This window comes from Oryza sativa, chromosome 5 (genome assembly GCF_034140825.1).
Source record: "Oryza sativa Japonica Group chromosome 5, ASM3414082v1".
Lineage (NCBI taxonomy): Eukaryota > Viridiplantae > Streptophyta > Magnoliopsida > Poales > Poaceae > Oryza > Oryza sativa.
In genome coordinates, this window is record NC_089039.1 from 22566069 (window position 1) to 22590155 (window position 24087).

A 24087-nucleotide genomic window follows, 5' to 3' on the forward strand; every position below is an offset into this window, starting at 1 on the left:
GTCGAGCTCCCATTCCTTCGCTTAATTTCTTCGCGGGAACACGAGCGTCCGTCGCGGCGGTGCGGCCACGTGGAAGGGGCGAGGGGGGACCCGCTGGCGGTTGGGATGAGTGGGGCCCACCTGTCGGCCGAGCGGCGGGATCGGTGGGGACACGTGGCGTCGCCGCGTGGGCGGGGACAGCGAGCCGACAGGGGAATTTAAAAGGTTGGGCCTCGCACCTACCAACCACGTGGTCCGTCCGACGCGGCGACTCACAAATATCGTGTGGCTTTGTAATCACACCGTTGATCTCGTGGCTAACCTCACTGTCATGTGGGGACGAAATTACGTGGGGGACCCATGGCACAGTTGCACGTTGGAGGATGCAGCACGTGGCATGTGGCCTGCGGGCCGAATCTTGTTCACTGAGCCAGGATGGATGAAATGAATAAGTTCATCGGAGGTCCCTCACCTTAACAGCGAGTTTTTTAATCCCTTAACCACAAAAGCAGAAATATTTACCCCTAAACTCACACAAACCGTGCACTCAAAGTCTTATGATAGTATATATGGGTGGTTTCACTGACGTGGCACCCTAGTTAGCAAAAGAAATATAAAAAGTACGTGGGCCCCACATGTAAGTGAGAGAGTGATGTGGGCCCCACATCTCTCTTCATTTTCTTTCTTCTTTCTCTTTCTCTCTCATTGCTTCTCTTCTCGCCGGCAGCGGTGGCGGCGGCACTCTTCCCCACTGCGTGCGGCGGGGGCGACCTCCCCCACCGCTAGCAGCAGCGGCGACGCTCTTCCCCTCCGCATGCGGCATCGGCGCCCTCGCCCACCACGAGCTGCAGCGGCGGTCGCTCCCTTCCCCACCGCGTGCGGCAGCGGCGGCGACAGCTTCTCGTGGAGGAGGGGGAAGGGGAGGCCGACGAGCCCCCTCTCCCCGTTGCTGCTCGTGCAGATGGCACAGCTACTCTGTGGCCGCGGGACGCCGCGGCGATCTGCCCCTCGAGCATGCCGCGATTGGTGTCAAGCCGCGACAGCCTCCGCGGCACGTCGCTGAGGAGGTTCTCAAGCTCCTCCACACGTAGGAGCGCTGCCCGCGTCTGGTTGTTGTCGTCGCTGCCGTCCATCGTGCCGTCTGCCGGTGCCCAAAGCAGGAGCAGCTACTCCTCCGCCACACCGCCGTCCACCGTGAACCACAACGGCGACCGCCGCCGCACGCACGAGACCGAGACAACCGGCTCCATGGTGGCGAGTGGTAGAGTGGAAACAGCGACGCGCGCCACTCCTCTCCTCCCTCCCACCGTGCGCTCCTCCTCTCCGCCGCCGAGCTCGCCGTCGCACCGACTGCCTCCTCTCCTCCTCTTGCACCGACCACCTCTCTCTCCCTCTCCCGCTGCCGCCACTCCACCGCCGGCCGCCTCTCTCTCCCCTCTGCTGCCGCGCCCACTCGAGACAATCATGAGAGAAGAGGAGAGAAAAAGAAAAAAAAGAAATGTGGGGCCCACACCATTTTCTCTACTTACATGTGGGCCCCACATATTTATTTTATTTTTTTTCTGACTAGGATGCCACATCAGCGAAACCAGGCTTCTATACTACCTCGGGACCTTTTTTTGGACAGTTTTACAAAGTTTTTTCTGGTATTGCGGTTAGGGGATATCAAACAAACTCGGTGTAAAGTTGAGGGATGGCCGGTGAACTTATTCCTGGATGAAATGCCAAGTTAAATGGGCTTATGGGCTTCCAATTTATCTGTGTTACTTCCTCCGTCCCATATTATATGTTGTTCCATTTATCTCAAAATAAATTTATTTTTCGAGTAATCATTGCATTGGTGAAAGTAGAGAATAAAATTATTGGGAGTACATAAAGTGATGAAATTGGGATTTGAAATATTAAAGACATGCCTGTTTGGTATAGCTACAACTTCTAAATTTAGCTCCAAGAGTTGGGTCTAGAGTGGAGTTGTGGAACTGCCTAAATCCAGCTCCACAACTCTAATTTATTTTGTGAGAGAGCTCCACCCAGCTCCACTCCCAGTTTTGGTGGAGCTGAAACTGTTTAGCTGAGCTCCAGCTCCAGAAGAGGTGGAGCTAGAGCTAGAGCTGTGCCAAACAGACTAGTCTTCTTACTTTTATATTTGTGTTTGATAGATGAATTTTGGATGGAGGTACTACTAATCTCTTCTACTGATCCATGGATTGAGATTCTCTGACATAACTTCCTTCTAACTTAGTGGCTGACATGTGGGCCCAATAAATAGTGGTGGGTCCATATGTCAGGCACGGTGAATAGTAACATCAGATGATCCTCTTCCGTGATCCATACGACCATGTGTTTTTCTTTTCGTTGAGTCTAACCAACACCAACCGAGACAAGTTGAGCATATAAATAAGCAGAAAGTAAAGCGAAGCTAGAAGATTTAGCGAATATTTTTTTTTATTCAGAAAGAGCGATAGAACTTAACATCCAACAGAAAACTTAATTTCATTTTAAGCAAAAATTGCCACACACTGACACGCATGCTCTGTGCGATTTAATTCACAGGGAAATAAACATAAACACAGCGCCACAGTTGTTTCGAGTGATGTATGGTAACGTCTTCAATGGCTCACATTGTAAACTTGGATATAAACTTTTTCTTCGGCCTCAGCTGGGAAAAAAAAAAGAACGGATCAGATATAATAGAATGAAAGAATCATATCAGGCTATCAGCTGCCACACATCTTCATATCAAAAATAATTATAACATATGCCCATAAATGATGTATAATCTGACGGTATATAATTAAACTTTATCTTTCTCTTTTTATATGTTAATTTTGAAAGCCTTAAGTTGCAACTAAAGCCAAGAACATGCATGGACATAAAGAAAAGGGGAATAAAACACTTTTGATGCATGAATTGAGATCGATGAGAAGAACTTATATATGGCTCTCTATCACCTCATTGCTGTGGCCGCACTTCTTTTTGCGGCAGTTGGTAGCCCTGAGAGGAAGGCGTGCATAGCACCTGCATTACCAAACGCAAATTCAGGCCATGTTAATTTGAAACTTGAAAGTGCAAACGAACGCCAGTACGCCACACAATTGTATTAAGTATGCATCAATATTCGAGTCTGTATGGTGAAATCATCGGCAGATCGGTCAATTGAAGAAAGGCAATAATGGGAAACCGTGCGTACTTGCGGCAGATCATCTTCTTCTCGTTGTACTTGAGGGCTAGGTTCTGGAGTCTGGGCTCGATCATGGGGGGTAGCCGCCTCTGCCGCCGCCGCGGAGGCGGAGCACCAGGTGAAGCGTCGACTCCTTCTGGATGTTGTAGTCGGCCAGCGTGCAGCCGTCTTCCAGCTGCTTCCCCGCGAAGATGAGCCGCTGCTGATCCGGCGGGATCCCTGCAAAAATTTGAGTTCCAGACAGTGGATTGAGATGATGATCAACTGAATTACCGAAAGAACACGATAAGAGGATCGAACGATGCTCCAATGCTCTACTACTGCTAGAGTTATACTTACTCCGTTTCAGATTATAAGATGTGCTTAAAGTCAAACTGCTTCAATTTTAACAAAGTTTATAGAAAAATATAGTAATATTTACATTGCTAAATTAGTTTTATTAAATTAATAATTAAATATATTTTCATAATAAGTTTATTTTAGGTCGAAATATTACTATTTTTTCAATTTTAAATAGTTTGATTTTAACCAAAGTCAAAACATCTTATAATCTGAAACGGAGGAAGCCCTATGTAACTATGTATATATTGTGGAAGGCCCTACGCTTCCGGCGCCCGATGCTTTGGGGGAAAAATCGGGCGCTGACGTCATGCTAACGTCAGCGTCCGATTTACGTGCAAAAACTACTTTAAACTGATTTTTCTCTTAAATTACTTATCCAAATCATGATCTGATTGCACCATTAAATTCGTTGCAATTAAATCTTCAAAACAAGACCACACATGGATATATTCCGACGAAATTTTTTTAGCTTATTATTGAATTATTTTTAAATGTTGCACGATGTTCCACCGGGTATATCGGAATTGTTTCACTAAGTAAATCGAAAATGTTTCACTCGTTTAAATCGGGTGTTGTTTCACCTTATATAAAAACAATGTTTCAGTTCACTGCAACATTTGATCTATACATAGTGAGACATTATAAGTACACTAGGTGAAACATTTTTCGGTAGAACAAAAAATAAAACGAATTCCCTTAATAGGGGGTTTCCAAAATATGTGGGGTTTTTTTTTGTTGCAATGGAGTATTTCAGTTCACTGTAACATTAGATTTATACATAGTGAAACATTGTGGGTACACTAGATAAAACTTTTTTTTTGGAATAAAAAATAAACAGAATTCCCTTAATAGGAGGTTTCAAAATATGTGATTTTTTTGTTGCAATAGAGTATATGGTGAAGATACGTGGCAAATAGTAGGGACACATGGTGGGGTCCTAATAGAAGCACATGAACACGTTGTGGAGGGGGGGAGGGGAGGAGCGCCCGATTTTCTCCCCCTCCCCCGGGCGACCGAGCGGCAGCATTTTCGATATATTGTATGTTAGTATACCTTCCTTGTCTTGGATCTTGGCCTTGACGTTGTCTATGGTGTCGCTGCTCTCGACCTCCAGGGTGATCACACGAAGATCTGCATCTTGCCTCTCGCCTCCTCGATCGACTGGTGGTGGTGACTGGAGATTTTCGGTAGTGTTCGTGGTCATCTCAATTTATATAGCGCGTACGAAACTCGACCGCTACGAAACCCGAGAGTTCCAAAAGGAATTAGAAAAGGGAAAGAGAGGAAGAAGTGGCACGATCAACACGTACCATAATTAGGGTGTACGTGACCCTTCTGAGTTGAACTCGACAGCGGCCCAGATATCCGTCCAGGCCAGCCTGCAAGCTCAGCCCATAATCCAAACGGCCCGTGCATGAGATCCCAGGCCGGAAATACACGGGCCGCGTAGCCATGCCCAATGTGGTTTGGAATAAGTTCATCTGAGGTCCCTTAACTTATTAACGAATCCGATTTTCGACCTTCAACCGAAAAACCAGATACAACGGGTCCCTCAACTATCAAAACCAGTGCAGATGAGGTCCCTCGGCGGTTTCGAGGGTGTTTTTGGCTGACGTGGCGACTACGTGGCAAATTTGACTTGGTCTTCATCTGATGTGGCATTGATGTGGCAATTCGATCTGGAAGAATAATTAACTTCGTGGGACCCACACGTCAGTCTCACACATAAATTAATATAAAAATGGTGGGCCCGCATGGGCCCCACATGTCATTCTCAGCATCTCCCTCTCTTCAACTAGAGCCCCTCTTCCTCCTCCTCTCTCCCCCTTCTCCCATCCCCGAGGCGGCGGGCGGTGTCCGGGTGAGGGATGGCAGCTCGCGGCGGCCGGGAGAGAAGGGAGGCGGCGCGAGGCGGCCGGGCGAGGAGAGGCGACGCGCCGTGGCCTGGCGAGGAGGGAGGCGGCGCTCGGCGGCCTGGCGAGGAGAGGCGGCGCGCGGCGGCCAGGAGAGGGAGGCGACACGCGGTGGCCCGGCAAGGAGGGAGGCGGTGCTCGGTGGCCCGGCGAGGAGGGAGGCGGCGCTCGGCGGCCTGGCGAGGAGAGGCAGCGCACGGCTGCCGGGCGAGGAGGGAGGCGGCGCTCGGCGGCCCGGCTAGGAGGGAGGCGGCGCTCGGCGGCCCGGCGAGGAGAGGCAGCGCACGGCTGCCGGGCGAGGAGGGAGGCGGCGCTCGGCGGCCCGGCTAGGAGGGAGGCGGCGCTCGGCGGCCCGGCGAGGAGAGGCGGCGCACAGCGGCCGGGCGAGGAGAGGCGACGCGCGGCGGTCGGGCGAGGAGAGAGGCGGCACTCGGCGGCCGGGCGACAAAGGGTAGCTCCGACCCGGATGTGACAATCGAGGACGTCGGCGGAGGTGGCCGGGCGAGGAGGGAGGTGGCGCGTGCGGCTACCGAGCGAGGAGGGGTGGCGCCGTCCGGCTGGGCATTGCGGGCGGAGCGGCCGACGGAGTGTAGCTGGCGCGCTCGCCGGCGACCTCCTCCTCTACCTCTTCCTCCTCCGGCAACCTCCGTCACCCGCGGCCTGCCGCCGCTCCGCCCGCCCCTCCGCCTCGCCGCCGCTCCCCGCAAGGACGAGGGAGAGCGAAGAGGAAGAGAAACGAGAGTTGAGAGGGACTTGTGGGGCCCACGTGGGCCCCACCATTCTTTTATTGATTTATGTGTGAGACTGACATGTGGGTCCCACGAAGTTTATTATTTTTCCGGATCAAATTGCTACGTATGCGCCACGTCAATGCCACATCAGATGAAGACCAAGTCAAATTTGCCACGTAGGCGCCACGTTAGCCAAAACCACCGTCAAAACCGCCGAGGGACCTCATCTACACTGGTTTTGATAGTTGAGAGACCCGTTGTATCTGGTTTTGCGGTTGAAGGACGAAAATCGGATTCGTTGACAAGTTAAGGGACCTCAGATGAACTTATTCCATGTGGTTTTTCCATGATGGAAGCAGTGATTTTTTTTTATTAAGTTCACTTTAGATCCCTCAACTTGACAGCGAGTTCGATTTTGTCCTTCAACCGCAATACCAGATACAACGGGTGCCTCAACTATTAAAACAAGTACAATATAGGTCCTAAGACGGTTTGGATGGTGGTTTCAGCTGACGCTACCCACTAGCACGTGGCTCCCACTATTGTTTGATTGACATATGGGTCCATATATTTTGTTTTAATTTTTAAATTATTAAATTTTGCTTAATGTGCCATGTCAATACCACGTAAGATGAAGACCAAATCAAATTAGCCACGTAGACGCCACGTCAGCTGAAACCGCCATCCAAACCGCCTTGGGACTTATATTGCACTGATTTTAATAGTTGAGGGACCCGTTATATCTGATATTGCGGTTGAAGTACGAAAATCGAACTCGCTGTCAAGCTAAGGGACCTAAAGTGAACTTTTTTTTTTCAAACGCAAAAAAGCTAGCGCGGAAGTTTTCCATCAATTCAGTATATGAAGAGAAAAAGAGTACATCTGCAATAGACGGTCATTTCGAAATACTATATCATAAGTCGTTTTGACTTTGGTCAAAGTTAAACTACTCTAAATTTACAACACAAACACCAAATTAGTTTCATTAAATTAGTAATTAAATATATTTTTATAATACATTTGTCTTGGGTTGAAATTTTTTTATTTCTTTTTTCTACAATAGTTTAACTTTAACCAAATTCAAAACAACTTATAATCTAAAAAAAAGCTTAAAAAGGCAATTACAACCACATATATCGGTTGTTCGGTCGGTGTGAACATATATACCGTCACGATCGATGTGTCATACTGTCAGTGTCACATGTGTTCGTTGGATCCCGATGACACGGATCGCTCGCTTGAGGTGCATGGAAGTATGGCACCGTGCGTCAATGCACGGGGACGCCGTCGCATTCGGAGGGAGTAAGACGACGTACGTGCAGACTCCGTGCAGAGCGGTGCAGAGAACGACGGCGACGACAGAATGTGAGCCTGCCTCCTCGTCGATTCGGCCGCGGCTCGTGTCAATGCAACCGTTCTAGTCCCCGTCAGTCAGACGGCAGTACGGCACTTCCTCAGGTAAAAAACATTCGGTGTGATCTGGGCCTGTCTGTGAGGGGGAAAAGTGTGTGGATCAATGGCAATGGTAAATCGATAGTACTTCCGGTTGTGATCAACTGATCACGTACGAGGCTTTTTCTTTTGCTTATGCTACCAACAAATAATTCTGTTTTCCTTGTGCCAGAGAGGGAAACATTACCCATTTCTATTTCTGATATCCGAAATGATCTTACGGTAATATGACTTTTAACAAGCTAACACGGTCTTTCGAAGATGTTTATATGGCTAGAGTATACGTTTGAATTTATAGTGGTGAATGCGCATACATATGGAAGCGTCTAATATAATGTTGTGTTTCTTTGAAAAATATTATTTGCAAAATTATTTAATCGGATAAAGTAGAGTATATATATGATATAAAGAGAATCTACACTACGTGAGGACCAGAAATATCGCATGCCCCATGCATGCCGAAAGAGCAACATCTTTGACACAGTACGGGTGCAATTTTGCTATGAACAGTTGACATTCCACCCAACGAAATCGAACAACCGGGTTCGCTGTTCATCCCGCGGAGGCGTCCGATGCCGACTCAACTCGACTGAAGCGGTTGGGGGTGGTCAACACGCTTATCTAGCTCCAGTCCTCCTTCCAAACAAGCGGAGGAGCAACCAATCATCAATTCATTTCGCAGCAATCCAACTCCCTGATTATTAAAACCGTGTCACCCTAATCATACATAAAATCCTAGTTCCACACGGAGATTTAATTATTCAGAACCCCCAACGCCTGAACTGTTGTTCTTTAATCGAGAAAGATAAACTGTTCTTGCTCTCGCGTTCTGACAAACGAAGTGATCCCTAGACTAGAAGTCTTCAGATTTGGCTGTAAAATGGACTAGCAGGGCACACGTCAATAATAGCAGTAGAAAGCCAGAAACGCATATGATCGGAACTGAACGATTCTCATTTGTCCATATCGACCACGTTACACATGAGACTTTACTCCAAACACGCAAATACGTAAAACGAGGTGGTTCATCAGTACGCGATTAATTAAGTATTAGCTAATTTTTTTAAAAAATAGATTAATATATATTTTTAAAGCAACTTTCGTATATATTTTTTTTAAAAAAACACCGTTTAGAAGTTTGGAAAGCATGCGCACGGAAAACGAAACGTGGTGTGGTTGAGAGCACAAGCTGCCGAATGCAGCCCAAGTATATACGGTTATCTCTCTACTGTCATAAATACTTGATGTTTAGAATAAAATTAAATTAAACTTTTAAAATTTCAAACATCAATTTTATATAATAGAATACATATATAAAATCAAAAGTTTACAAGTCAATGTGTATAATTTCTTTTATTTTAAAACTAAGCATTTGAGGAGCTATTGATGATCGGAATTTTGAAAGGCTAACCGAATTATATTCTAAATATTAAATATCTAGGAAACGGGGAGTACTACAGAAACAAGTCTGAACAATTGTGTGAAATGGGTCACCCTTGGGGCTTGTTTGGATCCTTCGGGCTATTAAATATCCCTCCGGAATCTTGCTATTTAGGAGTATTAAACGTAGATTATTGATAAAAACCATTCCATAACCCCTAGGCTATTTTGCGAGACGAATTTAACGAGGTATATTAATCTATGATTAGCGAATGATTACTGTAGCATCACTGTAGCAAATCATGGATTAATATACCTCGTTAGATTCGTCTCACAAAATAGCCTAGGGGTTATGGAATGGGTTTTGTCAGTAATTTACGTTTAATACACCTAAATAACAAGATTTCGGAGGGCTATTAAATAGCCATCTGGATCCAAACTGATATGAACAAAATAGACGCTGCGAATTATCTAATCGGCAATGACGAAGTAAAGGCTCAATCATACATTGACAGATTAATGCAAATGATCAGCCAGCACCCAGCAGTAACCTACTCCCTCCATCCTATAACTCCATCCTATAATAGTGATTTTAAGATTTTACTTGCAACATTTGACCACTCGTCTTATTCAAAAAAATTTTAAAATTATTAATTATTTTATTTATGACTTACTTTATTATCTACAGTATTTTAAGCACAACTTTTCGTTTTTTTATATTTGTAAAAAAAATTTAAATAAGACAAGTGGTCAAACGTTCCAAGAAAAACTGAAAATCTAGAACGGAGGGAGTACGATGATTGACTATTCGTCTAGTTGCATTGACAGGGCAGCAAAAGCCGGAAGGCATTAATTAGTGAGGTGGGGAGAGTGGACTGTAGACTTCGAATTGGAACCCGGAATACTCCAGTATTCATCTCGCCTGCTTGTTTGTACGTGGTCTAAACTCATAAATGTTGGCTGACATTTGCCTTTTCGTTTACACAGCTTAACGTAAACAGGGCTCGACGATTTAACTATCAAAACAGGGCTCGACGATTTAACGATCGAAACTTTGTCAGATCACGGCCCTAAATGGACCAGCCCCATGGAAAATGGCCGGCGGTCAACACAAATTTCTAAAAGGCACAGTTTGCAATGTATATACTGAGCTGACCATTTTCAGCATTTTTATATAGCAATAGGATAATTTTATATCCTTAAGAGTTATTTGGAGGTAACATATTTTATAGTGTAAAATTTGATACCTCTGAGTATTAATTATCTCAAGGTATTAAAAATTTTAATGTAAAATTTAGATACCTTAATTTACTTTTTTTAAGTACTATAAAATTCCTCGTAAAAAATTACCTTATCTTAGAAGAAACGAGATAGAGTCATTAATTAAAAAAAATTGAGTGAAAACCATAACTAAAACAACAACCAACTAAGCTAATAACTACCAACATGGAAGCAAGACACAACCAAGCTGAAGGAACAAGAAAACTCCCCACACCCCGGCCACAACCCAACATCATCACCATCACACGTCTCCGACTACGTTGGGAAGCATAAAACAACGACAGCAATTTAAACCCGTGCCAAAACACAACTTGATTGGGCTCATGTTAGCAATGTATACCAGAAACATATTTTTTTTTGGGCATACATCTTGTTTAAAACAACGAGTATCATTGCTTTTTTTTAAAAAAAGGTGATAGAATATGCATGAGGATAGTATTCATGTGCCAAAAGCTATATTTGTAGAAGTAAGATCCAAATTAGACCCCTTATATGTCAACACAAACAGCTTGTTAGTTGCATTCATGCGGATACTAGAAAGAAAGATCACGTTCACATGTCTCAAATTGAAGGACCTTGTTAGTTGCATTTGCACATAGATACAAATTACTTCATATAAATCTACCATCCAATCCTAGGTTAGTACTCGTTATTAAGATTAGCAACCAAATATATATCTTCTCATTATTAAGAGCATACCCAACAAATACCTAAAATCCATCTCTAAAATATTGTCTTTGGAAATTCCTGGTTTGATTTTAAGGTGTAAATTATTATTTTTATCTCCAACAGACATCTTAAAGTTAACTCCCAATAATAAAAAGTGAACCCACCATAGTAACAGATAAAAAACAGAAATCATTCATTCCATCCCCACACATCTATAAGAGAAAATTTGGAGCAACTTGTTAAAACAAAATATAATTTAGAATTAGGTTTCACTTCGGGGTGCTGTTAGCTATACTTTATCACCCACCTAAGTTAATCCTGGCCTTGAAGGGGATCTGAAAAAAAATAGTGTGAAATTATTCGCCTCAGTTCCCCCTCTCTTGGGGATTAAACAAACAAGACCTTATATGGACCGTGCTTCCAACTACCCCAAACTTCTAATTTTCTATCATATTACATCACATCCAAAACTTTTCTACACACACTTCCAGCTTTTTTTCCAAGCTTATAATTTTCCCCAAACTTCTAATTTTTTTTAGGAACTAAACACAGCAATGGTCTAGCCCTGTGCTTTATCCAGTCAATTTCCCTTAGTGTATCTAAAAAAGATTGTAAAATGTACTACTTTCACTGGCCAGGTTTATCTAATCCATAATCTAAAAGGAACCGTACTATCGCATCTCCAAGACTCCATGTAACCACTACACACGTCTTACGTCTACACCGTGGAATCCAACAGCGAGATCAGTGCGAGGCGAACGCCGCAAGAATCTCTCTTGACGCCTACCTTCCCAGATCGAACGTTCCCACCCTCATCTTCCTCCTCCCCTCCCCTCTCCTCTCCTCTCCTCCCGCTACTCCGGAGACCAGATGCGCCGCGTCGCCATGGCCTAGTGGAGATCGTTCGTGGAGATCTCCTCCTACGTGCGCGCGTGAATCGGTCGGGCGGCGATCGAGCCGAGGTGAGGTGTGTCCATGGTGGTTACCAAGATGCGGTGGGCAGACGACGGCGGCGAAGGCGACGACGACGACGATCTCCGGCTGCCGGGCGCCGGGAGGCGTTCGCCGTCGCTCGGCATCCTGGCGTTCGAGGCGGCGTCCACGATGACGAAGCTCCTGTCGCTGCACCGGTCGCTGTCGGAGAAGGAGGTGGCGAGGCTGCGGTCGAACACCATGCGGGCGGCCGGCGTGGAGTACCTTAGCTCGACCGACCAGGCGTTCCTGCTCCGGCTGGCCTGCGCCGAGGCGGTGGCGGCGCTGGACGCCGCGGCGGCGGCGGTCGCGCGGCTCGGCGCGCGGTGCGGGCTCGACTTCGCCGGGCCGTACGCGAGCCTCAAGGCCGGCGCGCCCGACGCGCGGCTGGACCAGTTCGTGGCGAAGGGGCTCAAGGTGAAGGCCAAGAGGATGGAGCGGCTCGTCGCCGCCACGGCGAAGCTCTGCGCCGAGATGGAGGCGCTCGACAAGCTCGAGGCGGCGGAGCAGAAGCTCGCCCGACGTGGGTGGGGCCGCCTCAGCGTGCCGATCCCCTCGCCGGCCGCCGCCGCCGTCGACGCGGTGGGCTCCGACTCGCTCCGGCTGGGTATCAGGGCGCAGCGCGCCAGAGTGCGGCGGCTCAAGGAGGAATCGCTCTGGAGCCAGAGCTACGAGAAGGCCGTCATCCTCATGGCCCGCGCCGCCTGCGCGGTGTTCGTCCGCGTCTGCGTCGTCTTCGGCGCCCACGTCCCCGGCCTGCCCCCGCCGCTCCCTCCCGCCGAAGCCGTCCACAGCCGCCTCTCCAAGCTTCTGCTCCACCCAATGTCGGCGGCGGCGCAGCCCAGGTCGTTGTCAGGGCCCATCCAACGTCGAGACGTGCCGCTGCGCATCGAGATGAGCAGCAACTCGTGCCCGATCATACGCTCGCATTGCCAGCAGCCATGGCAGACGTCGCCGCCGGGCGTCGACTGGAGGAAGCTCCTCGAGCCGCCGCCGGGCACGGTGGGCGGCGCGGGGCTGGACCTGCAGTACGCGAACGTGATCACCACCGCGGAGCGGCTGCTGCTGGAGACGGACCACGCCGAGGGGCGGCAGCGCCACGAGGAGGCGCGCGCCGAGCTGTACGCGATGCTGCCGTCGAAGCTGCGTGCGGCCGTGCGGGCGAAGCTGCGTGGATGGTGGAGGGAGCGCGGCGCCGCGGCGGCGGTGGCGGTGGAGCTGGACGCGGGGCTCGCGGAGGGGTGGAGGTCGGCGGCGGGGCGCATCCTGGCGTGGCTGGCGCCGATGGCGCGGGACACGGCGCGGTGGCACGCGGAGCGGAGCCTGGACAGGCAGCGGCGGTTCGAGGTGGGCGGCGGCGGCGGCGGCAGCGCGCGGGCGTGGGCGCTGCAGACGCTGCGGTGGGCCGACGCGGAGAAGGCGGAGGCGGCGGTGGTGGAGGTGCTCGTCGCGCTCAGCTGCGTCGGCTGGTACGACGAGCGGCGGCGGGTCGCGTCGCTCCGTTTCTGAGCTAGCCGCCTCTTTGGCTTCCACGCCGGTGGCCTCGCCGCAACGGCGCAGCACCGGCAACGGCACGTAGGTACGTGCATGGAACGGTGAAAAAATTTAGAAGAACTAGTTTGCCCCAAATGGGACCGATTCTTTGTAAAATACTAGTATTTTTTTTAATTCGATTCTTTGTATAATAATCTGTTCATATACGAGTTCCAAGAGTAACACCACGAAATTGTGTCCCGCCTTGCCTGCTGGACTTTTTAGGCTGTTCCCACTTCTCAGTCCGAGCACTTCGTTGATGGCCACTTCGAAGTCGACGCGTTCACAAGCATCTCTCTCTAGTTCTCGTCAGCACTGGGTAGCGGCCGTTTAACTGTTTGCTCATTGCTGCTTTCTTCAGGGTCGATATTACTATTACGAGTAATTTGAGTAAAACTTACTGCCTCTATAGTTTTATCTCTACTTCCTCCATCCTATAAAAAACAATCTAATACCGGATGTGACATATTCTAGCTGTTTTCAAATTTATCGTACTAAAATATATCATATCTGGTACTAAATTCGTTTTTTATGGGACGAAAGGAGTAAATCTAGAAATGATATAGAAATGATAAGTGTCAGCTCCATTTGGTCGCTCAATGGAAGTAGCGGCCTAGCGGGTGATGTTCTACGCAAATAATAGAGCTTAACATTATCTATATTTTAAAATAATTCATTACCAAACACACTCCATTTGCTAGTTACAAAAGGCGACATACATTTTCACCAAATTCGCTGATTCACTTACCGAAAATAGTTCTAAAAGCAAAATCTACCCATGGCTATCTTCATAATTAGTTCAACATTTCAATCACCTGCTGTCATTTACAAATGTGTGAAACAAATAAAAAACTATGGCTGAGTTCGAGGAGAAGGAGGAGACAGAGAAGATATGCAAAACGATATGAGCCATTACCACACGATTAATTGAGTATTAATTATTTTAAATTTAAAAAATGGATTAATATGATCTTTTAAAGTAACCTTTCTATAGAAATTTTTTTAAAAAACGTACCGTTGAGTAGTTTGGGAAACATGCGCATGGAAAACAATGTCTTTCTCTCCAATCACCCAATGAACGAACGCAGCCAGTTATTGTGGCATGTACAAACGTTAAGTGCATGTACAAACGTTAAGTCTGATACGAGCTCTTAGGGTGTGTTTGGTTGGGTGGATGAGCCTGGATGGGAGATGGCCGTCCGAATTTTTGTGGTGTTTGGTTGGAGGGCAGGGTGGATGGGGCGGCCCAGAATAGGGAATATTCCCTCAATATGCTGGATGAGTGCATCCGGCCTATTTGGTTGGATGAAGCCATCCAGTTTTAGTCTGGGTGATGTGTCATATTCTAATTGGCTGTGGTTGGTTTGATTTTCTGTTAAGCAAGCTTTAAATGATTTTTTCTACTAAACCGTTTATCTAATTTATGGTTTGATTACACCATTATATTTGTTACAATTAAATTTTTAAAACAAGATCTCGAATGATTATATTATGATTAAAATATATATACGACAAATGGATCCCACTAACTTATGGCTTCTCCCATCCATACTATATCCATCTAAACAAACAAGAAATTAGATCGCCATATCCATACAAATCTAACAAAAAATTAGATCGCCATATCCAACAAAATATGGATGGCCATATCCCATCATGCATGACCGTGAACCAAACACATCCTTAGTTAATACATACTATTTTTCTGCAATAGCTAAGACAATAAAAGCTCTAAACCATTAATGCCCATGAATTTTTTTATTACTTTTTTTTCCTTTTATCCACCCCATGCAATAATTTTTTTCTTTAATAAATGCTAAAAGTCACCACTGAGCCATTTTCATGCGTAGCAACCATATTTTTCTTTCCTCCCCTTTCTCTCATCCATGTTACCAAATTTATTCAAATTTATTTTGCATGGCAACGGAGAAAGTCCGTTAAGCACTGTTGTACATGCTCTAGAGCAATAAATCTCATTTATGCAATTAGGGTCCGTGCATGTTAAATTCTTCTAAAAACAGTTAGGCGCAAAATTCTGAAGGAGAAATTCATATATATATTGGTGCATTTACAGGCTTACAACCGCAGATTATTGCATAGTACCATTCGTTAGATTGTGGAGGCTACATGACCCTGCCGATCCGGGTATCAACAACTGTTGGTTTTGAAGGTCCTGAAAATTCCAAGGCTTCAGCTAATGTTAATCTACTATTCCTCCAAGCATGTTCTGCCCATTCTTTCATCCGTTCACCTTCGGCTCTTCTATTTGACTGAATAAGCAACAATTCTGCATACTCTCCTGAAAGTTGAACATGTAAAGACAAATTCAGTATGGCCTCAACTAGAATGGGACTATGGGAGTAGAAGCATCCATACAAGCAACATCAACATAGAAATCAATGAGTTGAAAAAAAATTGCTGATTATTTGATTGCTGCCAGTTTAAAACAACAATCAGCATATGATTGCGTCCAATCGACTATATAAAAAAATGTTATATTTGTTGGGGCTTAGAAAATCGCAGCTCGGTCTAGCATTTGTGCGCAAGAAGGCACTACGCCTGTTTGTCAAATCTAAGAATTGTTTTCCCCGATACAAAAATTATTAGAAATTTGTGTTCACACATGACACATCCCTTGATGAGCTCCAACAGAAGTAATATATCACGAAATCCTACTTTACTAAACAAACAGGCAGGGCAGATTTGGATGCCATATTGTTAGGTTATAGTGAAGTTAGCTGTCAATCAATCATGGTGACAATTTTCTCAATTTTAAACTATATATATGCCATAATCCTGGATGCACCACACAACTAGTTCTTTAAAAGTTGCATTTGATGTAATGATCTTATTTAAGAGTTTGGTGCAATAAATTAAAGAAGGGATTAATAGGAGCGATAGTTCAGAGTGTAACCTCTAGCAAGGGAGATGATGTCCCTCCAATCCATCTGCTTGCTCACACCTAAAAAATAAAATAAAATAATAAAATCCTCAAGTGGTTAAAACGAGCCATATCATAAGAGATTATTGTTTTACCCTCAGAGTTAATGGCAGGGGCTCTTAATACTTCTAGGGCCTTCCTGTATAACCCCTGTAATACACAGCTGGTTTGATAAGCTCAAAGTCCCAACCCACCCAGACTGAAAAAAGTTTACTCACAGCATCTGTACTCTGTAGTCTGTAGAGCAGTGATAATTATAACTGCGAGCAAACTCGTTCGAGAAAGTACATGAATTGTCTCATCATTAAAACTAAAGATCAAAGGAACAAGGCCATTATAGTTTCTACTGATGGACAACAGGGCAAGCAGAACAGGAATGAGATATTTACTGACCTCCTGAACCATTATTGAGCTAGAACCTTCTGCTTTTGCTTTCAGTTTGTACATTCTAGCTACACAAGTCAATACAATGCCAACCTTTGGGTGATTTGCCCCTGCATGGATTAAAAGCTTGCAGTATTGGTAACTTATAGGCAATTGATTCTGCCATTATTTATTATTATATTATTTAATAAATTAGCTTGACAAACCAAATTGATCTTCAGCCTTCTTTAGCGCCCTTGTGAGATAATCCTCTGCCTCACTGAACTTCCTGGTTTGAAAGGAAAAGGCAAGTGCTCTCAGTTGGAAGATGGAACAAAAGGGAAGGGGGAACACAGAATTGCTACATTTCAAAAGCCAAATGCTCCCAAGTTTATCAAGCAAACATTAGGACTAAAAAGGACAACATAAAAGATTCAGAAATTGTCATCTTACCCTGAATGTGATAAAAGCTGGCCATATGAACAGGTGGCCCCAAGAGAAACCTCCTCAGGAACCATGTTACATGTGGCTAAAAAATTTCCAGACATGTCTTCCATGGTTAATGCCTCCAGAACCCTTTCATACATTTGAGTAGCCAAAGGAAAATCCCCAACACAGTGCAGATATTCACAATATGAAAGTACAGCATTTTCTGTAAGGAACATCACTATTGTGTATGAAATAATTGCAGGGAAGAATGTGAAAGGCCAAATTGTCTCAGAGACTTCCATACCAGTTTGTTTATTGCCTACTCCAGCACATAGGTCCTTGCACCCGTCGAAGAACAGCTGGGCTGGTAAGAACAGCTGTAAATCATTTTGGACAAAATGCCTTACCTATGATCTACAAGAGATAGGCCATTGTAAATAAAAATAACCTGATTCCGTCTCTCCATTTAGAAGTGCAATAAGCCCTTTGATAGCATTAACCCGACATTTCAGATGGCCCTGATCTGACCATTTGATATTATCATCCTTGATTGATAGATCGACCAAATCATCTGGGGACACTGAGGTGTTGATAACCTGTGTTTAAGGTAATCATGAAAATAATTCACCTAAAACCATACAAGGCTAAATGTGCTTGAGTGCTGTGGAAAACCTGGCCCGCTTCCATGCACAGCCCCATTGTTGCTTCCCATGCTGCAACTGCACATTATTTACCAAAATATATAACATCAGTTAAGATCAAAAGCTTCCCTCTCCTCAACTCTTTCCATATCAAATGATGATTTACATTCTTACTCGACAAAAGATAATTGTAAGCTTGTAATGTTCCAGATCAAAGATATATCACCGTTTAACTGAGTGCTAGACAAATTACACACACCAACACCCTTCCACTTCATATAGAAGGGCTAACACAATGGTAGACATGCATTTGTCCGTGTGTTCATAACTTAGTATGTTGGTATTATCTACTCAATTAACAATGTGGCACTAAAATGTGCTCCCGAGCGGCAATTTTTCTATTGGGTCTAGGCTACAATAATTGAATAACCATCAGATCATCAAATGATAAGTTCCAAATATCTGTAGTTTTTCCTTGTCTCTGGTGGCTGCTAAAATCACAAGATAAATATGAGACTTGGGAGACCCATTTGTTTGAGAAGTTCACATAGCTAGTATTTCAGCCTGCTCCCAATACAGAATGCTACTTAGTAAACTTTAGTATTTACAGAAAGGACTATAAAAGCACCTCTGAAAGCTGCAGGAGCAACTTGGTTGGTTGCCTTGAGTTTTTCCATTGCTTCTTGGCGTCTTCCACTGTACCGAGAAACTAACATGATGTTACTCAAACTACTCAACTGGGAAGGTAAAATTAGAAAAGTTAAATCCAGTATAAAATGGGAGTTGTGGGCAGTTAAACATCATTATCTAAAGGAAATGGATATTAATTTCCCACAAGTGATACCAATCCTGCTAGCTAGCATAGGATTCTGAGGTGTAGTGTATTACGTTTCGCAAGATTATCTATATGCACAATCCTCTTTTCCTTTCTGTAATGCTTGTTATGTCTAAATCCTTCCTAAATGTCAACATATAGGTAAAAAACGAGTGGCTAAAACCAGCTATGCAGATCAGGGACCAAATTGAATCCTATTAAAGGGCAAATTTACGAGCAGATTAGATAGAAACGACCCAAACTGCTCAATATAAAGTGTTTGGATTACAAAATCCAGATGTCTAGCACCGGACCTCCGATAGAGCAGCGTAGACATCGCGAGCATGAGCATCCCGACGGCCTCACCGCACCCCTCGCCGCCTCCCTGCAGGTTCGAGGCCCCCTGCTCCAGTATCCGCATCGCCTCATCTGGCACAACAGCAACAGCAATTCAGCTCACACGACGGAGCGACCGAGTGAGGCTAAAAAACCCTAGCGCTCAGCGGCACCACGCAGCAATGGGGGGACAACCTGGCGAGCTACCGGGCCTGGCTCCGCCGAGGGCGTAGCGGACCATCTCCGCCGCCACGCTCTCCGGCTGCGTCGCGCCGCCGGTGGAGGAGGTTGCGTAGTGGCGGGCGCGCGGCGGGCGGGGCTTCGGGGAGAGGAGCGCCCTCGCGAGGGCCGATCGGATCGGGTTCATGGCTGCGCCTGCGCCTGCGCCGCCGCCGGCCGCCGCGAGTCGCCGCTTGAGGAGGGAGGAGTTAAGCGGCGAGAGCCGAGGGGAAGAAGTGCCTAGGAGGCTAGCGGCTCGTTTGGTTGGAGGGAGTTTCTAGCAGGGATTGGGAGGTTAGAGGGAAGAGACTATTAAGTGTTTTGATTGGTTGGGAGAGAATTTTGGTGAGATGGGGATGGAGAATTGAGAAAGGAACTCCCTCCTTTTTAATACCTTGGTAGGGGCAGGTAATTGGGAGGGAATTCCTCCTTTACTTTGTCTAAGCAAATCTCAGTCATCTGTTTTTATTAATGACCTAATCTCCAACTAAACTCCCTATCAATTTCCATCAACCCAACCAAACATGATATTAGGATTAAAAATCAAATTTCTATCTTAATCTCATCATAAATTCCCTTGTGTAAACTCCCAATCCCCTTCCCTCACAAGTTACCGAACAAGCCGTAGGAGAAGTCCAGAAGAGTGGCAGGGTCCACGTGTTCAAAGCACCCGTGCCACGGCCCATGGGCCCTTTTACTGAATCCACAGGCCTTGTAGGCACGAATTTGCGGATCCCTATTCCCTAGCGCATATACTACAGTCGTTGAGTAGATACGATGAGGTACCATTTTTTGGTATCTCTTGATACCTAGATAATGTGAGGTATCAAATTTTATATTATCTTATGGTACCTCTTCAAGAACTATAAAATCTCTACTTCTAAACCCTTTTTTTAGGGGTAAATGGCAGGAGCTCTGCCAATTTCATTAAGGAGAGTAGAGAAAAAGCAACAAAGGTTTTTTACAAACCTAGATTACAAAGGATCCCAAGTATTCTTCTATCAAGGCAAACCGGGGAGATAAGGGGCTAAAATTTTAAGAAAATGAGAAGCAACTAGAAGGAGAGTACGGGCACTACTCATCTAGAACATGTGCTTCAACGTAGGCTTTGCACATAGCGATAATTGAATCAACCACTTGCATCACTGTACTATAAATGCCATTGAAGACTCTTGCGTTGCGCTGTAGCCAAATGCCCCAAGCTATGTAGATGAAGAGGTCATAAAAATTTCTTCTTTGTTCTTTGGCCATCTCTCTTCTGCAGGCTGACCACCATCGTAGCATATCTCCATCGAAGGTGGAAGCCACATGCATGTGGAGCCCGCCTTTTGCCAGGTGTGTCTCCATACCTGTTTAGCAAAGGCGCATTCCATGAGGAGGTGCGTTGTTGTCTCCGGTTCTACTCCACACAGAGGACAAATGTGGCTGTTGTCCCATCCACGAAGCTGGAGTTTGTCGGCTGTGAGGATCTTTCTATGGATCATGAGCCAACCAAAGAATTTGGATTTGTTTTCTACCTTCGCCTTCTAGAAGAAATCAGACATATTGTCTTGTATGCCTCCAACGAACTGGATCCTGTAGGCGGAGTTTGCTTAATATGGTCCATTTGGAGTCCATCTCCAAGCTATCGCATCGTCTATGCCTTCCTGCAACTCCACCTATTGGATTTGGTGCCATAGAAGGATGAATTCCCTAACCTGTGTTGTGGTATTCATTTGTCTCATCTTTTTCAACCAGTTGTTCCCTTGTATCTCCTGTGCCACTGATCTGTTCTTTCTCGTGGCTAACTGATAGAGGGAACGGTAAAGTTCTTTCAGGGGTGATCCGTTCAACCATCTGTCATGCCAGAATTTTGATTTGTTGCCATTTCCAAGGGTTATCGTGGTCGAAACTCTGAACAGCTGCTTGTCTGTTTCATCACAAAGAAGACTCGATCCCTGCCAAGGCTTGTTGACGGCGGTCCATTCCTGCCAAAGCCAGCGGAGTCTTAAAGAGCGACCAAAAAGTTCGAGGTTTGTTATACCAAGGCCTCCCATGTTTTTTGGTCTACAGACCCTCCTCCAGTTAACTAGGCAGTGTCCCCCCTGTGCCTATTCTGACCCTGTCCAGAGGAAGCCCCTACGAATTTTGTCGATCTTTTTTTCAACCCATTTTTTAAGGGGGAAAACAGTGAGGTGATAGGTCGGGAGGGCAGAGAGGGTAGACTTTATCAGAACCGTCCAGCCAGTCTTGTTTAGTAACTTTCCTTTCCATGTTGGGAGCCTAGCCGAGAACCTATCGATGAGAGGTTGAACATCTGATTTTCTGAGTTTTCTGATGTGGAGTGGAAGTCCTAGATAGGTACAAGGGAAGTGTTTCATCTGTGCCGGGAAGGGGGAGAGAATATCCTGTAAGTTGAGGGTGCCACATCTAATGGCATAGACTTCGCTTTTGGATAAATTGGTCACCATGCCTGTCGCGAGGCCGAAATTTTGAAGAATCATTTGGACCGTTTGGAATTCCTGTTTATCTGGTCTAAGGAACACTACAACGTCATCTGCATATAAGGCCATATTGAAACGAGCAGTCGGCCTGTGGAGCGGTTGGAGGAGACCTGCTTCCTGTGCTGCGGCAAGGAGTTTTTGCAGAGGATCAATCGCTAGAATGAAGAGCATGGGTGATAGAGGGTCTCCCTGACGTAATCCTCGTCCATGCAAGAAGATGTTTCCTGCCTTCCCATTTAGGAGGATCTTTGATGAGGATGTTGCTAGAATGGAAATAATCCATCCAATCCATCTGTCTCCGAATCCCAATATCTGAGTCTGTCTAGGAGATAAGGCCAGCTGATCGAGTCGAAAGCTTTTGCAATGTCGAGTTTTAGCAGAATCGCGAGGATTTTGGACGATTGGAACTCACGCACCATGTTGTTTACGAATAGAAAGTTGTCTTGGATGTTTCTGCCTTTTATGAAGGCACTTTGATTTGTTGAGACCATCTGTTGCAATTTTGGGGCCAATCTGTTTGCTAGTAACTTGGAGAAGAGCTTTCCGAAGGCATGTATGAGGCTGATTGGCCTGTAATCACCTACCCTTAGAGCATCAGTCTTTTTTGGTAGAAGGGCAATGTAGGCTGAGTTTAATAGCCATAGACTATGAGTGTCGTGATTAGCAACCTGATTTACTGCCATGACGATATCTTCCTTAATTATGTCCCAACACTTTTATGGTGAGGACTTTTATCTAAAAACCTTTATAGAAAATTTCAGTATGGAAAAGTGTGCGTTAGAAATATACATGTGTCATATGTTAATATATGTTAATATCACAAGTCTAGTTTAAATAAAGATACACACAGATATATTGAGGCCGTTCAGTTCAACTGGGTTGTGGGTGTACAACCGCAGCGCTGCAACTCTCCTACATAATTTTTTGCTTGCTGGTCCGAACACACCATTTATAGAAGTCCATACAAATTTGTTCTTGAAAGATAAACTGATGATAAACAAATATATTCCGTTCCTTGAAGTATCAATTGCTTCCAAACAGCCCGTGTAGTATCAAGTGGGGATTAATTATCTTATCCTTAAAATAAACAGGTATTTTTAAACGCAGCAAGTGTTGTCTGAAGTCGATTCCTTCAGATGGTGCTGTTCATAAAACGGCTGAAATGAACAGATGACAAGAAAATCGAACAGTAAATAGTTTCTTGACTCCAGCAAGTGCACCCATCGCGGGGACTCCGTCTTTAATTCCATGCATTGTGCCGTCTCCAATAATGAACTTACCATGACCATCCTTGGTGGTGATGATTTACAGTACAACCAATCTCTTAATTCTCGATAATGACTTCCAAGAAAATTAACTAAGCCTGATTTTTCTACAGAGCATTTTTAGGAAGTCAAACTCAGACAACACAAGTTGCACGTAGTTGCAGTCTAGCTTCAGAATAGTGATATATCGCATACAGTACTGTTAACGTCAAAATTTAGCAAGCCCCAGAGTTATCATCAGCTTACAGTCACTATCGGCTTTAGCGTCTTGGAATCATCCAATGGAAATTATCAAGTCTTCAATAGTTGGATTCTTGGTAAATTTGGTTAAGGAAATTAATCAATTAAAGTAAGTTTATCAAGGATGCGGCACGACAGTTTATATATTAATTAGGAAGAGTCTATTAGTTTCGTTTCATCTTTAGGGAAGTGTGTTTAGCATTCGATAAGGCCTATGTTTTTCTTTTTATCTTTAGGAAAGTTTATATCATGTCCAATAAAGACTAGTATTTACCCATGGGTATAAATATATACACCCGGGGTTATTGTAAAATATCCTCGATAAATACAACTTCGGCATATCGCCACCTTTTACATTTCTACTTTTTCGACGAGTTCTTGCTTCGAGTTAGGCATCAGCTTCGATCTTCTGACAAGAGGTATGACTTGTTTTAGCGGTTTGCATTGGTGGATTAGGGCATCGTTTTAGATGTTCTAATCTATCTTCTACAGCCTCTGGTTATCATATATCTTAGTTAATCTAGCTTAGCATATTAATTTGATAACATCGGATAGAATTCGTTTTAGGGTTTATGCTGGTATCGGCTAAATTACTTGTTAGATTAGATTAACTAAGATATCCACAACCCTGAAAATCAGTCAAATGTTTGATTGTCAGTGATGCATCAGTTAAGTTTGATCTACTAAGTCGTGCTTAGAACCATAATTTCTAGCTTGCTTTTTAATTGCCAATAAAGATTTCATCAGGGTTTTAGTTGATAAGTTATCCATGTAAAGCGGGTAGGAGTCCTCTCGAGGACATAACCACATCCAAGATCGTCAAATCGATACAATACCTGGCATATTATAATTCCCAAATAGAAATAGAGTATTACCTCTCGTCGAAAGGGCTTAAATCTGTCTAAACCTCTTGTCACAACCCA

The 24087-nt window shown here is 45.1% G+C and overlaps 2 protein-coding genes and 1 pseudogene across 2 annotated transcripts; 1 reads left to right on the forward strand and 2 right to left on the reverse strand.

Moving 5' to 3' along the window:
* Window positions 1–2469: 2469 nt before the first annotated feature.
* Window positions 2470–4706, reverse strand: LOC9266345 (ubiquitin-ribosomal protein eL40A fusion protein-like; annotated as a pseudogene).
* Window positions 4707–11622: 6916 nt separating this feature from the next.
* On the forward strand, window positions 11623–13634 carry LOC107277688 (protein PSK SIMULATOR 1). The gene has a single exon (XM_015783284.3). The coding sequence runs from the start codon at window positions 11904–11906 to the stop codon at window positions 13407–13409; it is 1506 nt and encodes a 501-aa protein (XP_015638770.1). The 5' UTR covers window positions 11623–11903; the 3' UTR covers window positions 13410–13634.
* Window positions 13635–15466: 1832 nt separating this feature from the next.
* LOC4338996 (uncharacterized) lies at window positions 15467–19426 on the reverse strand. The gene is made up of 12 exons (XM_015782197.3): window positions 19153–19426; window positions 18936–19050; window positions 18436–18503; window positions 17839–17885; window positions 17615–17762; window positions 17471–17530; window positions 17191–17389; window positions 16965–17026; window positions 16768–16868; window positions 16470–16524; window positions 16348–16395; window positions 15467–15732 (listed from the first exon to the last, which is right to left on the reverse strand). The coding sequence occupies exons 1-12, from the start codon at window positions 19322–19324 to the stop codon at window positions 15557–15559; spliced, it is 1251 nt and encodes a 416-aa protein (XP_015637683.1). The 5' UTR covers window positions 19325–19426; the 3' UTR covers window positions 15467–15556.
* Between the last annotated feature and the right edge of the window lie 4661 nt (window positions 19427–24087).